The 17,423-nt window shown below is 52.7% G+C and overlaps 3 protein-coding genes across 5 annotated transcripts in view; 2 read left to right on the top strand and 1 right to left on the bottom strand.

The window, feature by feature from the left end:
* SIRT6 (sirtuin 6) overlaps window positions 1-17,423 on the bottom strand; it is a 286,565-nt gene that overhangs the window by 16,999 nt on the left and 252,143 nt on the right. The gene's annotated exons all lie outside the window — the stretch shown is intronic.
* Window positions 1-17,423, top strand: part of FSD1 (fibronectin type III and SPRY domain containing 1) — a 293,078-nt gene that overhangs the window by 161,935 nt on the left and 113,720 nt on the right. The window lies entirely within an intron of this gene.
* Window positions 1-17,423, top strand: part of ANKRD24 (ankyrin repeat domain 24) — a 41,424-nt gene that overhangs the window by 7,083 nt on the left and 16,918 nt on the right. Inside the window, exons 1-9 of one of the 3 annotated variants that reach the window (XM_050770065.1) lie at window positions 5,368-7,822; window positions 9,270-9,356; window positions 9,463-9,593; window positions 9,670-9,758; window positions 11,635-11,699; window positions 12,490-12,547; window positions 16,503-16,573; window positions 16,763-16,869; window positions 17,049-17,236. In XM_050770065.1, the coding sequence (XP_050626022.1) occupies window positions 7,748-7,822; window positions 9,270-9,356; window positions 9,463-9,593; window positions 9,670-9,758; window positions 11,635-11,699; window positions 12,490-12,547; window positions 16,503-16,573; window positions 16,763-16,869; window positions 17,049-17,236 (871 nt within the window). In that variant the 5' untranslated portion in view covers window positions 5,368-7,747. Of the gene's footprint in view, window positions 1-5,367; window positions 7,823-9,269; window positions 9,357-9,462; window positions 9,594-9,669; window positions 9,759-11,634; window positions 11,700-12,489; window positions 12,548-16,502; window positions 16,574-16,762; window positions 16,870-17,032; window positions 17,237-17,423 lie in introns of those variants that run through there. The other 2 variants (XM_050770066.1, XM_050770067.1) reach the window with 2 other exon arrangements.

Raw genomic sequence — 17,423 nt, 5'->3', positions numbered from 1 at the left:
CTGAGGCAGGAGAATCGCTTGAATCCAGGAGGCAGAAGTTGCTGTGAGCCGAGATCACGCTACTGCACGATTGCCCAGCCTGGGCGACAGAGCGTGACTCCATCTCAAAAAGCAAACAAAAAATCCACATGTAAGTGGACCTGGGCGTTCAAACCCATATCGTTCAGGGGTCAACTCCTGAATGCTTTTTTCCCCCAAGCATTCCCCAGAAGTAGTAGCCACTGTTAAATCAAGCCGTATGATTGCTTCATTTCCAAAGCACGGTTATATTTAATATTTAAATCAAATCCTTCAAGAAGCGTGGGCGGCTAAAAAAGAGATGCCTCATTCGGGACGTGGGTGTGTTTTGATATGTTTGCAATGGGAGGGGTCGGGACAAAGTCAAAATTGGACGGAGACAGGATAGGTGTTAAAACCTCAGATGGGTGTGAGGGCCTCTGAGGGTGTCTGGAGCTGGAGGGGCCTGAGGTCGGCCCACAGCCTGCGGGAGCTGTTGCAGCAGATGGGAGGCCTGGCTGTTGGTGGGGAGCTGCATGGCCTCCATCCTCCCCTCCCGGGGCACCTGGCCATCCGTCCCTCCACCTGCCCTTCTCCAGTTTCGCAGCAGGCAGCCAGAGTCAAGTTCAGCTTTTGTTCAGCAGCCCCGAGGGAAGAAAGCAAACACCCGTGACTGCAGGGGCCTGGCCTCCTCCTGTCCCTGGGACCTTGTGTTCCGTGTCTTCTAGCCACTGCTACCCCTCTCCTCCTCTCCTTATCCCTGCCTGGTGGCCTCTCTGCGTGCCTTTCCTGGTCTCTAACACCGGCTTTTTCTTATTTATGTATTTACTTTAATTTAATTTGTTTTATTTTTGTTTATTTATTATTATTTTTTTGAGACGGAGTCTCGTTCTGTCACCTAGGCTGGAGTGCAGTGGCACAATCTTGTCTCACTGTAAGCTCCACCTCCCGGGTTCAAGAGATTCGTCTCTCTCAGCCTCTTGAGTAGCTGGGATTACAGGCGCGCCACCACACCTGGCTAATTTTTGTATTTTTAGTAGAGACTGGGTTTCACCATGTTGGCCAGGCTGGTCTTGAATTTCTGACCTCATATGATCTGTCTACCTCGGCCTCCCAAAGTTACTGGGATTACAGGCGTGAGCCACCACCCCCAGCCTATTTATTTATTTATTTATTAGACAGAGTCTTGCTCTGTTGCCCAGGCTGGAGTGCAATGGCATGATCTCGGCTCACTGCAACCTCCGCCTCCTGGGTTCAAGGGATTCTCCTGCCTCAGCCTCCCAAGAAGCTGAGATTACAGGCGCCCACCACCATGTCCGGCTAATTTTTTTGTTGTTGTTTTTGTATTTTTAGTAGAGACGGGGCTTCACCATGTTGGCCAGGCTGGTCTCAAACTTCTGACCTCCAGTGATCCACCCGCCTCGGCCTCCCAAAGTGCTGGGATTACAGGCGAGAGCCACCGTGCCCGGCCACCACCGTCTCTTTCTTCAGGGTCCCAACAGTTGGCATTGCTGACTCTGATGCCCCTTAGGCTGTCCGTGGGCCTCAGTATTTCCATCCATAAAATGGGAGTTACCTGGAGCTGTCCATCTGGGACCTCACTGACCTCCTGCCTTTGTTTTAGGTTTCAGGAAAATCTCCCAAGTGGCAAGATTGGGGTTTCTAGAGATTCACAGATGCCATACATCAATGCTTCGTGGAAAGTCCTCTCTCTCTTTCTGTCTTTTTTCTTTTCATATTTTTATTTTTTACTTAAGTATGCATTTTTTTTTTTTCAGAGATGAGGTCTCGCCACGTTGCCCAAGCTGGTCTTGAACTCATGGCCTCAAGCGATCCTCCTGCCTTAGCCTCCCAAAGTGCTGGGATTACAGGCATGAGCCACCACGCCTGGCCAGGCCTCGTATTTTCATTTTTTCACTGAGGCCTACGAAACCTGTAGTTGGTCCTGCATGGAATACAGCAGTGACTAAGATAGACAATAATCGCTGTCCCTAAGGAGGTGACATTCTAAGGAAGAGATCAGGAGGAAACAAGCTGGGCACGGTGGCTCACGCCTGTAATCCCAGCACTTTAGGAGGTCAAGGTGGGAGGATCACCTGAGCCCAGGAGTTCAAGACCAGCCTAGGCAACATAGCAAGACCCCGTCTCTTCAAAAAAATTCAAAAATTAGTTGGGTATGGTGGTGTGTGCCTCTGGTCTCCAGTTACTCAGGAGGCTGAGGTGGGAGGACCACTTGAGCCCAGGAGGTTGAGGCTACAGTGAACTGTGATTGCACCACTGCACTCCAGCCTGGGTGACAGAGCAAGACCTGTGCCAAAATAAATAAATAAATAAATAAATAAATAAATATAAGAGTAAACACAATATTTTAAAAAAGATATGTAGGTGGTGATAAAAGGCCCGGCGCGGTGGCTCCCACCTGTAATCCCAGCACTTTGGGAGGCCGAGGTGGGTGGATCACTTAAAGTCAGGAGTTTGAGACCAGCCTGGCCAACATGGCAAAACCCTGTATCTACTAAAAAATACAAAAGTTAGCCAGGTGTGGTGGCGGGCACCTGTAATCCCAGCTACTCGGGAGTCTGAGGCAGGAGAATCACTTGAATCTGGGAGGCAGGGGTTGCAGTGAGCCCAGATCCCTCCACTGTACTCCAGCCTGGGCAATACAGTGAGACTCCGTCAGAAAAAAAAAAAAAAAGCAATAAAGGAAAAATATAGTCTAAGAAAGGGCTGTCAGAGAAGGGCTCTTGGAAGAGGCATCTCCAGGTGTGGACAGCAGTAAATTAAGCAGCCATGTGTGTGGTGGGGCAGATGCTCCAGGCAGAAGGAGCTGCAGACGCCAAGGCTCAGAGGTGGGACCCAGCCGTTTGAAGGACAGGAAGGAGGCTGCTATGGCAGCATGGGTTGCACCAAGGGAAATGTAAACAGAGATGATGGCAGGCGCGGTGGCACATGCCTGTAATCCCATCACTTTGGGAGGCTGAGGCGGGCGGATCACCTGAGGTCAGGAGTTCAAGACCAGCCTGGTCAACATGATGAAACCCCGTCTCTACTAAAAATACAAAAATTAGCCAGGCACGGTGGCGGGTGCCTGTAATCCCAGCTACTCGGGAGGCTGAGGCACGAGAATCGCTTAAAGCTGGGAGGTGGAGTTTGCAGTGAGCCGAGATCGCACCACTGCACTCCAGCCTGGCGACAGAGTGAGACTCCGTCAAAAAAGAAAGGAAGAGAGGGAAGGAGGGAGGGGAAATTCCATGAGGTCAGGGACTGGCAAAGAGGGGCTGCTCAGAGAAGGGTTGGCAAATTTTTTCTTAAAAGGCCAGAGGGTAACTATTTTTGGTTCGTGGTGTAGATCAGCCTCAGCTCTGCCATTGCAGCCTGAGAATAGCCTTTGATTATCTGCACTTTTTTTTTCATACCCTGCGTGTGGCATCCAGCCATCTATAAATGAATGGGCAGGGCTTGGCCCCAATACAACTTTATTTATGGACACTGAAATGTGAGTTTTTTTGTTTTGTTTTGTTTTGAGGTAGAGTCTGGCTCTGTCGCCCAGGCTAGAGTGCTCTCGGGTTACTGCAACCTCAGCCTCCCACGTTCAAGTGATTCTCCTGCCTCAGCCTCATGAGTAGCTGGGATTACAGGCGTGCATCACCACGCCCGGCTAATTTTTGTATTGTTAGTAGAGACGGGGTTTCACCATGTTGACCAGGCTGGTCTCAAACTCCTGACCTCAGGCCATCAGCCCACCTTGCCCTCCCAAAGTGCTGGGATTGTAGGCATGAGCCACTGTGCCTAGCCAGAAATGTGAATTTCATATCATTTTTCACGTGTCAGGAAGGATGATTCTTATTTTGCTTTCCCCCGCCCCCCCAACGACTCACACGTGTAAATACCATTCTCTGCGGAAACAGGCAGTGGGCAGGATCTGGGCTGCTGTGAGCAGTTTGCATTTTAAGCTGAGTGAGGTCTCTGGAGGCTGCTGTGCAGGAGAGAGAGATGAGGTCTGATGCAGGGTTTAGGAAGCCGCCTCTGGCTGCTGGGGGAGAAGGGACAAGGCGACAAGGTCAGAGGCTGGAGACTGGGAGGGATGCATCCCAGAGGCAGAACCTGCAGTGATGGGGCTAGACTACGGTGGTGACCATGGAAGGGGTGAGAAGGGGCAGAACAGGACCCAGTGTGCAGCCAATGGGCTTGGCCGGTGGACCGAATACAGGGCAAGAGAGAGGCATCAAGGTGATGCCAGGGCTTGGATGAATCCTGGAGGGATGGCATTATCCATGGTATACCTCAGTGGGCTCCGAGGGGCATTTGCTCTGATTTTTTTTTTTTGAGATGGAGTCTTGCTCCGTCTCCCAGGCTGGAGTGCAGTGGCGTGCTCTCAGCCTGAGCCACTGCACCCAGCCTTTTTTTTTTTTTTTTTTTTTCCCCTCTGAGGCGGAGTCTCACTCTGTCACCCAGGCTGGAGTGCAATGGCGCAACTTCGGCTCACTGCAACCTCCGCCTCCCGGGTTCAAGTGATTCTCCTGCCTCAGCCTCCCAAGTAGTTGGGATTACAGGCATACACCACCACGCCTGGCTAGTTTTTTGTATTTTTAGTAGAGACGGGGTTTTGCCATGTTGGCCAGACTGTTCTCGAACTCCCTACCTCGGGTGATCTGCCTGCCTCAGCCTCCCAAAGTGCTGGGATGACGGGCGTGAGCGACCGCGCCTGGCCATTTGCTCTGATCTTGTATGGCATCCAGGAGGACAAGTGCAGGAGACAATTGGAAACTGAATCCCTGAGCTCAGAGATCCATTTCAGTCTCTTCTCTGGAGAAGCTCAGAGGACCTCCCCACTGAGGTGAAAAGAGAGAGGAGTTCCAAGGACACCCTCCTTCTCAAATGCCTGTCACTTTCCATTTTCCTGTCTTGGTTCCCACTCCTCCCTCCTCTTGTCCAAAGGTTTCTAAGAGGGCCAGGCGCGGTAGCTCATGCCCGTAATCCCAGCACTTTGGGAGGCCAAGGCAGGCCGATCACGAGGTCAGAGTTTAAGACAGCCTGGCCCACATGACGAAACCCCGTCTCTACTAAAAATACAAAGATTCGTGGCCGGGCGCGATGGCTCAAGCCTGTAATCCCAGCACTTTGGGAGGCCAAGACGGGCAGATCACGAGGTCAGGAGATCGATAGCATTCTCCTGGCTAACACGGTGAAACCCCGTCTCTACTAAAAAATACAAACAACTAGCCGGGCGTGGCAGCGGGCGCCTGTAGTCCCAGCTACTCGGGAGGCTGAGGCAGGAGAATGGCATGAACCTGGGAGGCGGAGCTTGCAGTGAGCTGAGATTGCGCCACTGCACTCCAGCCTGGGCGACAGAGCGAGACTCCATCTCAAAAAAAAAAAAAAATACAAAAATTCGCTAGGCGTGGTGGCTCGTGCCTGTAATCCCAGCTACTCGGGAGGCTGAGGCAGGAGAATTGCTTGAACCTGGGAGGCAGAGGTTGCAGTGAGCTGAGATGATGCCACTGCACTCCAACCCAGGCGACAGAGCAAGACTCCTTTTCAATAAATAAATAAATAAATAATGTCTAAGAATAATCACAGACCACACCGACATGTGAATGAATGCTCAATGCTCACCCAGCCCTAAGCCAGTGGTCAGTGTGTTAATAGAGGGACACTTGCCAATGTTGGGACATCTGTGGTTGTCACAACTTGGAGGTGCTCCGGATGTGGAGTGGGTGGAGGCCAGGGATGCTGCTCAGCACCCTGCAGTGCCCAGGACAGCCCCACCCTAGAGAAAGATCCAGCCTCAAGTGCCCACAGTGCCTCCTTGGTGCCTGTCCCATTATCTATCTAATTTAACTGTTAAGAAATTGAGAGGGAGAATTTCAGAGAGGGAAATCGATTAGCTCAAGGTCACACAGCAAGGATGATATAACCAAACTGAATTCAAGCCCCTGTCGCCTGTCTGCTGGGTCGTTCTTAAATTCTGGCTCCGGAAGTCCTCGTTTTTTGTTGTTGTTGTTTGTTTTTGTTATTATTTGTTTGTTTTGCAATGGAGCCTCGCTCTGTCACCCAGGCTGGAGTGCAGTGACGCCATCTCGGCTTACTGCAACCTCTGCCTCCCGGGTTCAAGCAATTCTCCTGCCTCACATCCTGAGTAGCTGGGATTACAGGCGCCCGCCAGCACACCCAGTTAATTTTTGCATTTTTAGTAGAGACAAGGTTTCACTATGTTGGTCAAGCTGATCTCGAACTCCTGACCTCAGGTGATCCGCCCGCCTCGGCCTCCCAAAGTGCTGGGATTAGAGGCGTGAGCCACCGCTCCTGACCTCCAGGGCTCCTTCTAAAATGCCAGCTACCTGTAAGGGTCTTGGTTGTGCTCCCAGAGTCTCCAGGCCTGCGAATGCTGCGTGGCATCCAGTAGGTGCTCAATAAATACTTATTGCATGAAGGAGCACTCCCCCAAGTGTTCATCTGATGCATATTTGCGGAGCACCTGCCGTGGGCCAGGCAATTGGGTACGCAGCAGTGACTAAGAGGAACCCATGGCTCCTCCTCTGCTGGAGGAGCTGCGGGTCCCGGGAGTGGCGGAAATGGACCGGAAATGGCTAGAGAATGTCAGAGCTGCGCCAGGGCCAGCTAGCTGTTTCTGTGAGTCAAAGTTTTATTGTGCGCTTACTGTATGCCAGGCACCGGTCGACTGAGTGCTGCGTAGTACTTGGGAATCCTCCCAGTAACCCTCCGCCGTAGGAACTATTTATTATGAAACCCATTTTAGAGAGGAGGAAAGTGAAGTCCAAAACTGGTAAGTCTGTTGGCCCAGTCCTATAGGCAGGAAAGGCTGGGGCAGGGGCGGGGTGCTGGATTCAAATTCAGGTGTGTAGGACTGCAGATCCCCATTGATGAATGAATGAATGAATGAATGAATGGGTGAGCCAGTGGGTGAATGAATGAACGAATGGGCATGCCAATGAATGAGCAAATGAATGTGAGAATGAATGAATGGTGCGGGAATGAACAAATGAATGAATGGGTGTGTGAACAAATGAATGGATGAATGGGTGAGCCAACAAATGAATTAACAAATGAGTGAATGAATGAATGCAGGAATGAGTGAATGCAGGAAGGAATGGTGCGGGAATGAATGAGTGGGTAATACAAGAATGAAAGAATGAACAAATGGATGAGCCAGTGAATGAATGAAAGGGTGAGCAAATAAATGGGTGAAGGAATGAACGAGTGGGTGAACGAATGACTGAGTGAATGAACGAATGAATAAACCAATGAACGAATGAGTGAGTGAATGAATGAATGGCTGAGCCCGTGAATGAATGAACGAGCGAATGAATGAATGAGTGACTGAAAGGGTGAGCGAATAAACAAATGGATGAATGAACGAATGAACAAGTGAATGAACGAATGAATAAGTGAATGAATGAATGGGTGAGTGAATGAATGAAAGTAAGCGAATAAACAAATGGGTGAAGGAATGAACAAGTGGTTGATCGAATGAACTAGTGAATAAAGGAATAAGTGAATGAACGAACGAATAAGTGAATGAACGAATGGGTGAGTGAATGAATGAATGGGCGGGACGGTGAATGAATGAACGAATGGTTGAACGAATGAGTGAGTAAATGAATGAAAGCGTGAGTGGCGAGAGCCTGCCGGCCGCTTGGCGGTGCGAGGCTGCGGAGGCCCGGAGGCACCTGCGCGCCCTTGGCGGACTCGGAGGAGGCGGAGATGGACGCCCGCGGGTCCCCTGGAGATGCAGCCAGCCGCTTGCGCGGGTGAGGGAACCCGGCCCCCGGCGCCGCGTCCTCATCCTCCTCCAGGCGACAAGGTCAGGAGGGGCCGGGGCGGCGCCCCCTCCCTCAGCGCCCAGCCCCCTTCCTGGGTCTTCCCATTCCATCCCGTGGGGGAGGGGGCTGTCGAGGGGGGCGAGGGGGAGGGGGCGGCACCAGGGAGGGCGGGACCGGGCGGGCGGGGCGGGGAGCTCCGGCAGCGCCCAGCCCCGCCTTCCGGCCGCTCCCCGCGGTCCCTCCAGCCCCTCCGGCCGCCGCCTCATCCTGGAACCCCGTGCGCCCCCCGCGCCCCGCGCCCCGGACGCCATGAAGCAGCTGTGTCTGTGCGCAGCCGCCTCCTTCGCGGTAGGGCCTGGGGAGGGGGCGCGGGAGCGGGCGGGGCGCGGGTACTTCCTCTTCCCTCTCTTCCCAGTCCCCGGCTGACCTGGACCACCCCCTCATTCCAGACCCGGGAAAGATGGGCGGGGGAGGGGACAGAGGTTGGGGCAGCTTTTGGGGGGATGGAAGAGACATTTGGGGAGACATGTGGACATGTTGTGGAAGACACTTGGAAACAAACGGGGACATTTAGGAGCATTTAGAGGGCATTGGGGGGTGCAGTTTTGGGAAAACATTTTGGAGACAGATGGGGTCACTGAGGGGACAACTTGGAGGCTATTTTGGGAGAGCCGATTTTGCGAAGAGGTAATGGTTTGGAGAACAGTTTTGAAGAACAGTTGAGAGATGTTTTTGGAGGATATTTTTGGGACATGACGGGCTCATTGGGAAGGATGGTTTTACAGAACACTTCAGGAATTTCGGGGAGACATTTTGTAATGCATTTCAGGCTATAGTTTTGGGAGGAGAAGCCTCGGGATGTTTAGGGGACAGTGGTGGCATTTCAGGGCAGTTGTGGATAAACAGTGCAGAGAATGATCCTGAGAGACGTTTAGGGGGCCTTTTAGGGGTTCAGATGGGACTTTGGAGGGTAGTTTGGAAAAGACTGATGGATCCATTTGCTGGGGGCGATGTTGCAGGGGTGGTTTTCACTAACGGATGAGTTGTGGGACAACTTTTTTTGTTGTACACACAAGGGGTCTTGCTGTGTTGCCCAGGCTGGTCTCAAAATTCCTGGGCTCAAATGATCCTCCCACCTCAGCCTCCCAAGCAGCTACAGGCATGAGCCACCACGCCCTGCTGACTTTTTTTATTTTTTGTAGAGACGGGGTCCTACTGTGTTGCCCAAGTTGGTCTCAAACTCCTGGGCTCAAGCAATCCTCCCACCTTGGCCTCCCCAAGTGCTGGGATGACAGGCGTGAGCCCCCGCGCCTGGTCCAGGGAACAACCTTTTGGAAACAGATGCCAGGGGGCTGCTCAGGGGATGATGCTGGTGGTGGGCTTTTGTTGGACAACTGGGGTGATGGGCCTGGGGGCAGATGCTGGGGGTCGCAGGCTTGGGGAACACTGTCTGAGGACCCCCTCGCCCAGGACCACCTCCCCCTGCAGCTGCGGCTCAGCCCCTCTGACCTTGGCTCCTGCCCGCCCTGCGGCCCCTGCCCCATCCCGAAGCCGGCAGCCAGAGGCAGGCGCCAGGCAAGTGCCCAGGGGCAGGTGGTGAGAGCCCGGAGGCCCTGTCAGGGGGCACGGGGAGGGGGCAGGGGCCAACCCTGCCCCACGCACCTCTGGGTGTGCCCTGCAGAGTCAAGACTGGGGCAAGAGTGACGAGAGGCTGCTACAAGCTGTGGAAAACAACGATGCACCTCGGGTGGCCACCCTCATCGCCCGCAAGGGACTGGTGCCCACGAAGCTAGACCCCGAGGGCAAGTCCGCGTGAGTGCCCGTGACCCGGGAGAGAGATGGCTGAGGGGTGCAACCTGCTGGCTGAACCCTTGTCTCTCACTTCCAGGTTCCACCTGGCAGCCATGCGGGGTGCAGCCAGCTGTCTGGAGGTGATGATAGCTCATGGTGCCAATGTCATGAGCACAGATGGGGCAGGTACTGCCAGCTGGGCCCCAGGGAGGGAGGAGGAACTCAGCCCAGGTGCCCAGTCTGAGCATCCAGCCAGGCCCTGATTCCAGGCCTCAATGTTGCCCGCTGAAAATGGGGGAGGCTCCCTCTGGCACCCCTCCCCTGGCCCCGGGGAGACACACAGGGGCATGTTAGGATGGGGTGTCCAAAGACAGAGACTGTGGCTGGCACCGAGCAAAGCGAGTGGACAGCTTGTGGATGGGGAGTGACTAGGATTCAGGTATTGGTTCAGTTGGTTGAGGAAATAGCTGGCACAGGGAAGTAGCTGGGGCTTGGGGGATAGCTGCAAAGTCTCTGGGGTTTTGTTGTTTTGTTTTGTTTTTCTTTTTTTAGGGGAGGGACACAGTCTCCCTTTGTCACCCAGGCTTGAGTGCAATGGGCATGATCTCAGCTCACTGCAGTCTCCACCTCCCGGGCCCAAGAGATTCTCCAACCTCAGCCTCCCAAGTAGCTAGGACTACAGGCGCACACCACCACGGGCCCAATTAATTTTTCTATTCTTAGTAAAGATATGGTCTCCTTGTGTTGCCCAGGCCAGTCTTGAACTCCTGGGCTCTAAGTGATCCTTCCACCTCAGCCTCCCAATGTGTTGAGATTATAGGTGTGAGCCACCATGCCCAGCCTGGGGAAGTTTCTAGAAAGTGACTGAGGCAGAGGAAGAACCTGGGGCTTGGGAGATAACTGGGACTATTGGACGAACTAAGCTTTGAGGTGTATCTGGGATGTGGGAGTATCCGAGATCAAGGAAGTGACTGAAGGGAATTACTTGGAGTTTGGAAGAGGAACTGGATTCGTGAGAGTAGCTGAGCTTGCAAAGTATCTGGGGCAGGAGAATAACAAGTAGAGTTTGGGGAATATCTGAGGTATGTGGGATAGCTGGGATCTAGAAGTAGCTGGAGTTGTGGGAGCAGGTGGAGCTGTGGGAGTAGCTTGAGCTCTTGGAGTAGCTGGGGTACAAGGAGAACTTGTATGTATGTATGACTTACCTGGGGACCTGGGGGGAATAACTGAGATAAAAATGTGTGGCCAAAAGGACTAGTTGGGGCTCAGGAGGCAACTAGCATGGGGACACAGTTAAATCTGAAGCTTTAGGGCCACAGGCATGATGGGCAGGGTATATGGAGTAGCTGGGGATTCTTGGAGCATCAAACAGGGACAGAGTTGGCATGTGGAAGAGCAAGGGTATGTGGATTGGAAGAACATGTACGGCAACTGTGGGTTTTGAAGGGCAGAGCTGAAACTTTGGTGTAGTTGACCCTGTAGAGTATCTGGGGATATGGGGAGTAGCTGAGGCAGTAGGGCTTGAGGAATAGGGGGGTGTGGAGAGTCACTGAGGTGGGATTGTCTGGAATACAGACTAGCCACGGCTTGGAGAGTCTCTGGGTACAGGGAATAGCATGGTTTTGAGAAGCACCTGACGGTGGGGCACAATGGCTCATGCCTGTTAATCCCAGCACTTTGGGAGGCTAAGATGGGAGTATCGCATGAGCCAAGGAGTTCAAGACCAGCTTGGGCAACATAGCAAGACCCCCGTCTCTACAGAAAATACAAATACAGTAGCCGGACATGGTGGCACTTGCTTGTAGTCTCAGCTACTCGGGAGGCTGAGACAGGAGGATCGCTTGAGCCTAGGTGTTGAAGCCTACAGTGAGCTATGGTCACACTGCACTCTAGCCTGGGTGACAGAGCAAGATCCTGTCTGTAGGGAAAAAAGAGAGAAATACTAGGGTTCAGGGGCTTTGCTAGATACAGAAATTCATCACAAGTCATTGACATGGCTTGGGGAGCAGCTGGGAGCTACTTGAATAGCTGGAGCTCCAGTAAATCTTCTTTCCTTCCCCAGGTTACAATGCCCTCCACCTGGCTGCCAAATACGGGCACCCACAGTGCTTGAAGCAACTACTGCAGGTCATTTACTTTCTTATCTCAGCTACTCCGTTGGCCCCTACTACTCCTGAGTTCCAGCAGTTCCTTGAACCCCCAGATGCTCTATGAATCCTAGATATTCCTTGGCCCCTTTTACTCCAGAACCCTAGCTACTCCCTGGATAACCAGATACTCTCAGACCATCCACATGCTTCTCTTATTTAAGATATACTCCCAAGCCGGGCGTGGTGGCTCAGGCCTGTACTCCCAGCACTTTGGGAGGCTGAGGCCGGTGGATCGCCTGAGGTCAGGAGTTCGAGACCAGCCTGGCCAACATAGTGAAACCCTGTCTCTACTATAAATACAAAAAATTAGCTGGGAGTGGTGGCGTGTGCCTATAATCCCAGCTACTAGGGAGGCTGAGGCAGGAGAATCCCTTGAACTCGGGAGGCGGAGGTTGCAGTGAGCCAAAATCACGCCATTGCACTCCGCCTGGGCAACGAGTGAAACACCATCTAATAAAAAAATATATATATATATGTACATATACTCCCAGTGCCAGGTATTTCCTGAGTTCTGTTTCTCCCCAAGCCCTAGGTCCTTTCTTAGACCCAGACACTCGCAGAGTTCCCAGCTACTCCCCAAATTCCCAGCTGCTTCTCAGCTCCCAGCTATTTTCTTTTCTCACCAAGTTTCATGAAAATGGAGTCACGTGGGGACCAGGGAAAGGTGGGGCTGAAGTATAGCAGAGCCCAGGGTGGGGAAGACAGTCCTAGAGAAATCAGGCAGCAAGAAGGATGGCTCCGCCTCAAAGGACTCGCCCCATCCCCAGGCTTCCTGCGTGGTGGACGTCGTGGACAGCAGCGGGTGGACTGCCCTACACCATGCAGGTGGGTGCAGCCCAGCCCTGCCCTGACCCCGTAGCCCAGAGGGTGCTAGACTTGGGGGTTATTCTACCCAGGACCCAAGGGATCTGACATGCTGTGAAGCTTTCTGTTTCCTCCTTTCTTTTTTTTTTTTTTTTTGAGACAGAGTCTCACTCTGTTGCCCAGGCTAGAGTGCAGTGGCGAGATCTCAGCTCACTGTAACCTCCACCTCCCAGGTTCAAGCAGTTTTCCTGCCTCAACCTCCCCAGCAGCTGGGACTATAGGCACCTGCCACCACGCCTCCTAATTTTTTTGTATTTTTAGTAAAGACGGGGTTTCACCATGTTGGCCAGGATGGTCTCGAACTCCTGACCTCAGGTGATCCACCTGCCTTGGCCTCCCAAAGTGCTGGGATTACAGGCGTGAGCCACCACTCCTGGCATTCCTTTTCTTTTTATGAAATAGGGTCTTGCTCTGTTGCCCAGGCTGAAGTACAGTGGTGCAATCATGGCTCACTGCATCCTTGACCTCCTGGGTTCAAACAATCCTTCTGCTTCAGCCTCCCAAGTAACTGGGACCACAGGCACGCACCACCATGCCTGGCTAATATTTTAAATTTAGTTGTAGATACAGGATCTTGCTATGTTGCCCAGACTGATCTCAAACTCCTGGGCTCAAGTGATCCTCCCACCTCAGCCACTCAAAGTGCTGGAATTACAAGCGTGAGTCACCCCACCTAGCCTCCTTTTTTTTTTTTTTTGAGATAGAATCTCCCTCTGTCGCTCAGGCTGCAGTTCAATGGTGCAATCTCGGCTCACTGCAACCTCCACCTCCCAGGTTCAAGCAATTCTTCTGCCTTAGCCTCCTGAGTAGCTGGGAATACAGGCCTGTGCCACAACACCTGCCTAAAATTTTTTTGTATTTTTAGTAGAGGCAGGGTTTCACCATGTTGACCAGGCTGGTCTTGAACTCCTGACCTCAGGTGATCTGCCCGCCTCGGCCTGCCAAAGTGCTGGGGTTACAGGCGTGAGCCACCATGCCAGCCCTTCTCCTCCTTTTTTATTACCTACTGTATGCCAGGCACTGGAGCCCATCATAAATCCCAGTTACCCTTTGAACTGCAGGCTTTTAGCCCATTGCACAGATGAGGCTTAACTTGTCTGCAGGTAAGTCGTAGGGAATCCAGGTCATCTGACCTCAAGGAGCAGCCGATTGTACTCCTGGTCTTTGTGAGGATGAGGAGAGGTCCCTAGGGTTTAATTTCCTTTGAGGAGCTCCTAGGAGATATCAGGAAAACCATAACTTCAGGCAGCTGGCACCCTCATAATCACCAAATCCAATCTCCTTCCCAGAGGGAGGGAAAGGGGCCCACGGATGTGCACCAGAACCCACAGCCCCCGATCTGTCCGCTGTGCCCATGAAATTCAGGCGTGGCTTTCGCTGCCGACTCACGAAACATCTGTTCTTTTGGAAACTCAGAATAAAATTGGGCTTTTGGGATTTTAGTCCCTGAGTGAGAATTCCCTGCAGTTGGAGTATGCTGCCACCTAGTGGCAGCAATGCCTCTGGTCACAATACAGGAGCCCGTTGGTTTTTGTCATTCAACAGTTACCTAGCACTTTGGAAGGCCCAGGCAGGCAGATTACTGGAGGTCAGGAGTTCGAGAATAGCCTGGCCAACATGGTGAAACCCTGTCTCTACTAATAATAAAAAATTAAGGCCAGGCGCGGTGGCTCACGCCTGTAATCCCAGCACTTTGGGGGCCCGAGGCGGGCGGATCGAGACCATCCTGGCTAACCTGGTGAAACCCCGTCTCTACTAAAAATACAAAAAATTAGCTGGGTGTGGTGGCAGGCGCCTGTAGTCCCAGCTACTCGGGAGGCTGAGGCAGGAGAAGCGCTTGAACCTGGGAGGCGGAGGTTGCAGTGAGCCGAGATCGCACCACTGCGTAGCCTGGGCAACAGAGCAAGACTCCATCTCAAAAAAAACACACAACAACAGAAAACAGTTATTGAGTACCTACTGTGTGTCAGGCACTGTTCTACATGTTTTAGATAAGGTTTGCAGCAATCAAAACCTCATACTCCCTCAGACACACAGCAGGTACCCAAATAGAGTTTATTGACTAAAAAATGGATTTTTGTGCATAGACTGTATGTCAACCTGCTGGAATTCACACCCAGGGATTCCAGAGACTGTGTTCTTGTCTCAGCTGCACAGCCTCCTGGGGAGCCTCCCTGTCTCCACTCTGGTCCTGCGCAAATGGCAGTAGGAGGGATCTCTTAAAATATAAATAGGCCAGGCACAGTGGTGCAGGCCTGTAATCCCAGCGCTATGGGAGGCAGAGGTGGGAGGATTGCTTGAGCCCAGGAGTTTGAGACCAGCCTGGACAACATGGCAAAACCCCATCTCTACTAAAAATATAAAAATTAGCCAAGTGTGATGGCTCATGTCTATAATCCCAGCTACTCGGGAGGCTGAGGCAGGAGAATCGTTGGAACCCAGGAGGCGGAGGTTGCAGTCATCCAAGATCATACCCCTGCACTCCAGTGTGGGTGCAGAGGGAGACTCTGTCTCAAAAAATAAAAATAAAAATAAAATAAAATAAAATAAATAAATACAGAAGCGGGGCCGGGCGTGGTGGCTCCACCCTATAATCCCAGCCCTTTGGGAGCCAGAGGCAGGAGGATTGCTTGAGCCTGGGAGTTTGAGACCAGCCTGGGCAATATAGTGACATTCCATTTCCATAAAAAAAATCCAAGGCCGGGCGCGGTGGCTCAAGCCTGTAATCCCAGCACTTTGGGAGGCCGAGACGGGCGGATCACGAGGTCAGGAGATCGAGACCATCCTGGCTAACACAGTGAAACCCCGTCTCTACTAAAAAATACAAAAAACTAGCCGGGCGAGGTGGCGGGCGCCTGTAGTCCCAGCTACTCGGGAGGCTGAGGCAGGAGAATGGCGTGAACCTGGGAGGCGGAGCTTGCAGTGAGCTGAGATCCGGCCACTGCACTCCAGCCTGGGTGACAGAGCAAGACTCCGTCTCAAAAATAATAATAATAATAATAAAATAAAAAATCCAAAAGAAAATTAGCCAGGAGTGGTGGTGCATGCCCACACTCCCGGCCACTCAGGAGGCCAAGGCGAGCAGATTGCTTGAGCCCAGGACTTCAAGAAAAGCCTGGGCAACATAGCAAGACCCTGTCTCTAAAAAAACAAAATAAAGTAAAAATTAGCCAGTCATGGTTGCACATGCCTGTAGTGTGGGTCTCATGCCTGTAATCCCAGCCCCTCAGGAGGCCGAGGCAGGAGGATTGCTTGAGCCCAGGAGTTCGAGACCAGCCTAGGCAACACAGTGAGACCCCGTCTCTACAGAAAGTAGAGGGAACCACAGTGCTTGGGACTAGCAGTTGGCAGACCTAGATCCTAGATCTGACTCTTCCTGTGACCCCACTGGGTGACCCCAGGCCTGGTTGGGCCTCGCTTTCTGCATCTGTAAAATGCAAAATTTGCCTTTGTTACAAATCTCCCAGGGTACGTGGGAATTTCTCATGAAATAAAGGGGCAGGGTCACACCCAGGCAGAAAGTCCCCAGAAAAGGTTGAAGTCTCACTCTACCCCTACTCTTCCCCCTTTTGTTTTTCTTCCTTTCTTTTCTTGGTTTTTGAGACAAGGTCTCACTCTGTCACCCAGGCTGGTGTGCAGTGGCGCCATCATGGCTCACTGCAGCCTTGAACTCCTGAGCTCAAGCAGTCCTCCTGCTTCAGCCTCCCGAGTAGCTGGTTCCACAGACACATGCCACCACACCCAGATAATTTTTGCTTTTTTTTTTTTTTTTTTTTTTTTAGAGACAGGATCTTGCTATGTTGGCCCAGGTTGGTCTCGAACTCCTGGGCTCAAGTGATCCTCCTGCCTCGGCCTCCCAAGGTGCTGGGATTACAGGGTTGAGCTACCACACCAGACAACCTTTTCTCTTTTGCAGTGGCTGGTGGCTGTCTCTCCTGTTCAGAGGTGCTCTGCTCCTTTAAGGCACATCTAAACCCCCAAGATCGGGTAAGCTTCTGGGATCTCTTTGGGGAAGATGTTATGCTTGAGGTATGCTGCCACCAAGTGGCAGTATCTCAGGCACCCTTTGAAAGCCTGAGAAAGTTCAAGGTGAAAACTCAAGGGCGGTTATATAGGCTTCTGCACCTCCCGGGGGTCAGTTTCTCATGCCATCGCATCCCTCCTCCTCCCTACCAGTCAGGTGCAACACCCCTCATTATAGCAGCTCAGATGTGTCACACAGACCTGTGCCGTCTCCTACTGCAGCAAGGGGCTGCCGCGAATGATCAGGACCTGCAAGGCAGGTGAGCATCTCCCCTCCCAGCCAGTCCACCCTATGCTGTGTGACCTTGGGCAAGACTCTTAACCTCTCTGAGTAAAGCGATCTAGCCAGCCTCCTCTTCCCAGCCCGGCCTGGGTGCTGAGGTGGGTGTGGGGGCTTGGGGGATGTTCTCATCTCCTCAGTAGCCCCCTCCCCTGGTAGGACGGCCCTGATGCTGGCCTGTGAGGGGGCCAGCCCGGAAACAGTGGAAGTCCTGCTGCAGGGCGGAGCCCAGCCGGGCATCACCGATGCGCTGGGGCAGGACGCGGCTCACTATGGCGCGCTGGCGGGGGACAAGCTCATCCTGCACCTTCTGCAAGAGGCGGCCCAGCGCCCCTCCCCACCCAGTGGTATGCAAGCCCCATCTCCCGGCTGCATTTGCTTCTTGGCAGCTTCTTGTCACCCCTTTTCTTTATCGTGAATAGTTTCAAGGTACCCCCGACTGTCTGCATTCTAGGAGGTCCCAGAGCTTACCCAATTCTACTCAGAACAGTTTCATGGAGCCCCAGGGCATTTAGAGTAGTCTAGGAGGGGGTC

The sequence above is a fragment of the Macaca thibetana genome, chromosome 19, assembly GCF_024542745.1.
Source record: "Macaca thibetana thibetana isolate TM-01 chromosome 19, ASM2454274v1, whole genome shotgun sequence".
Classification (NCBI taxonomy): Eukaryota; Metazoa; Chordata; class Mammalia; order Primates; family Cercopithecidae; genus Macaca; species Macaca thibetana.
This window is presented reverse-complemented; position numbering and strand designations above follow the sequence as displayed.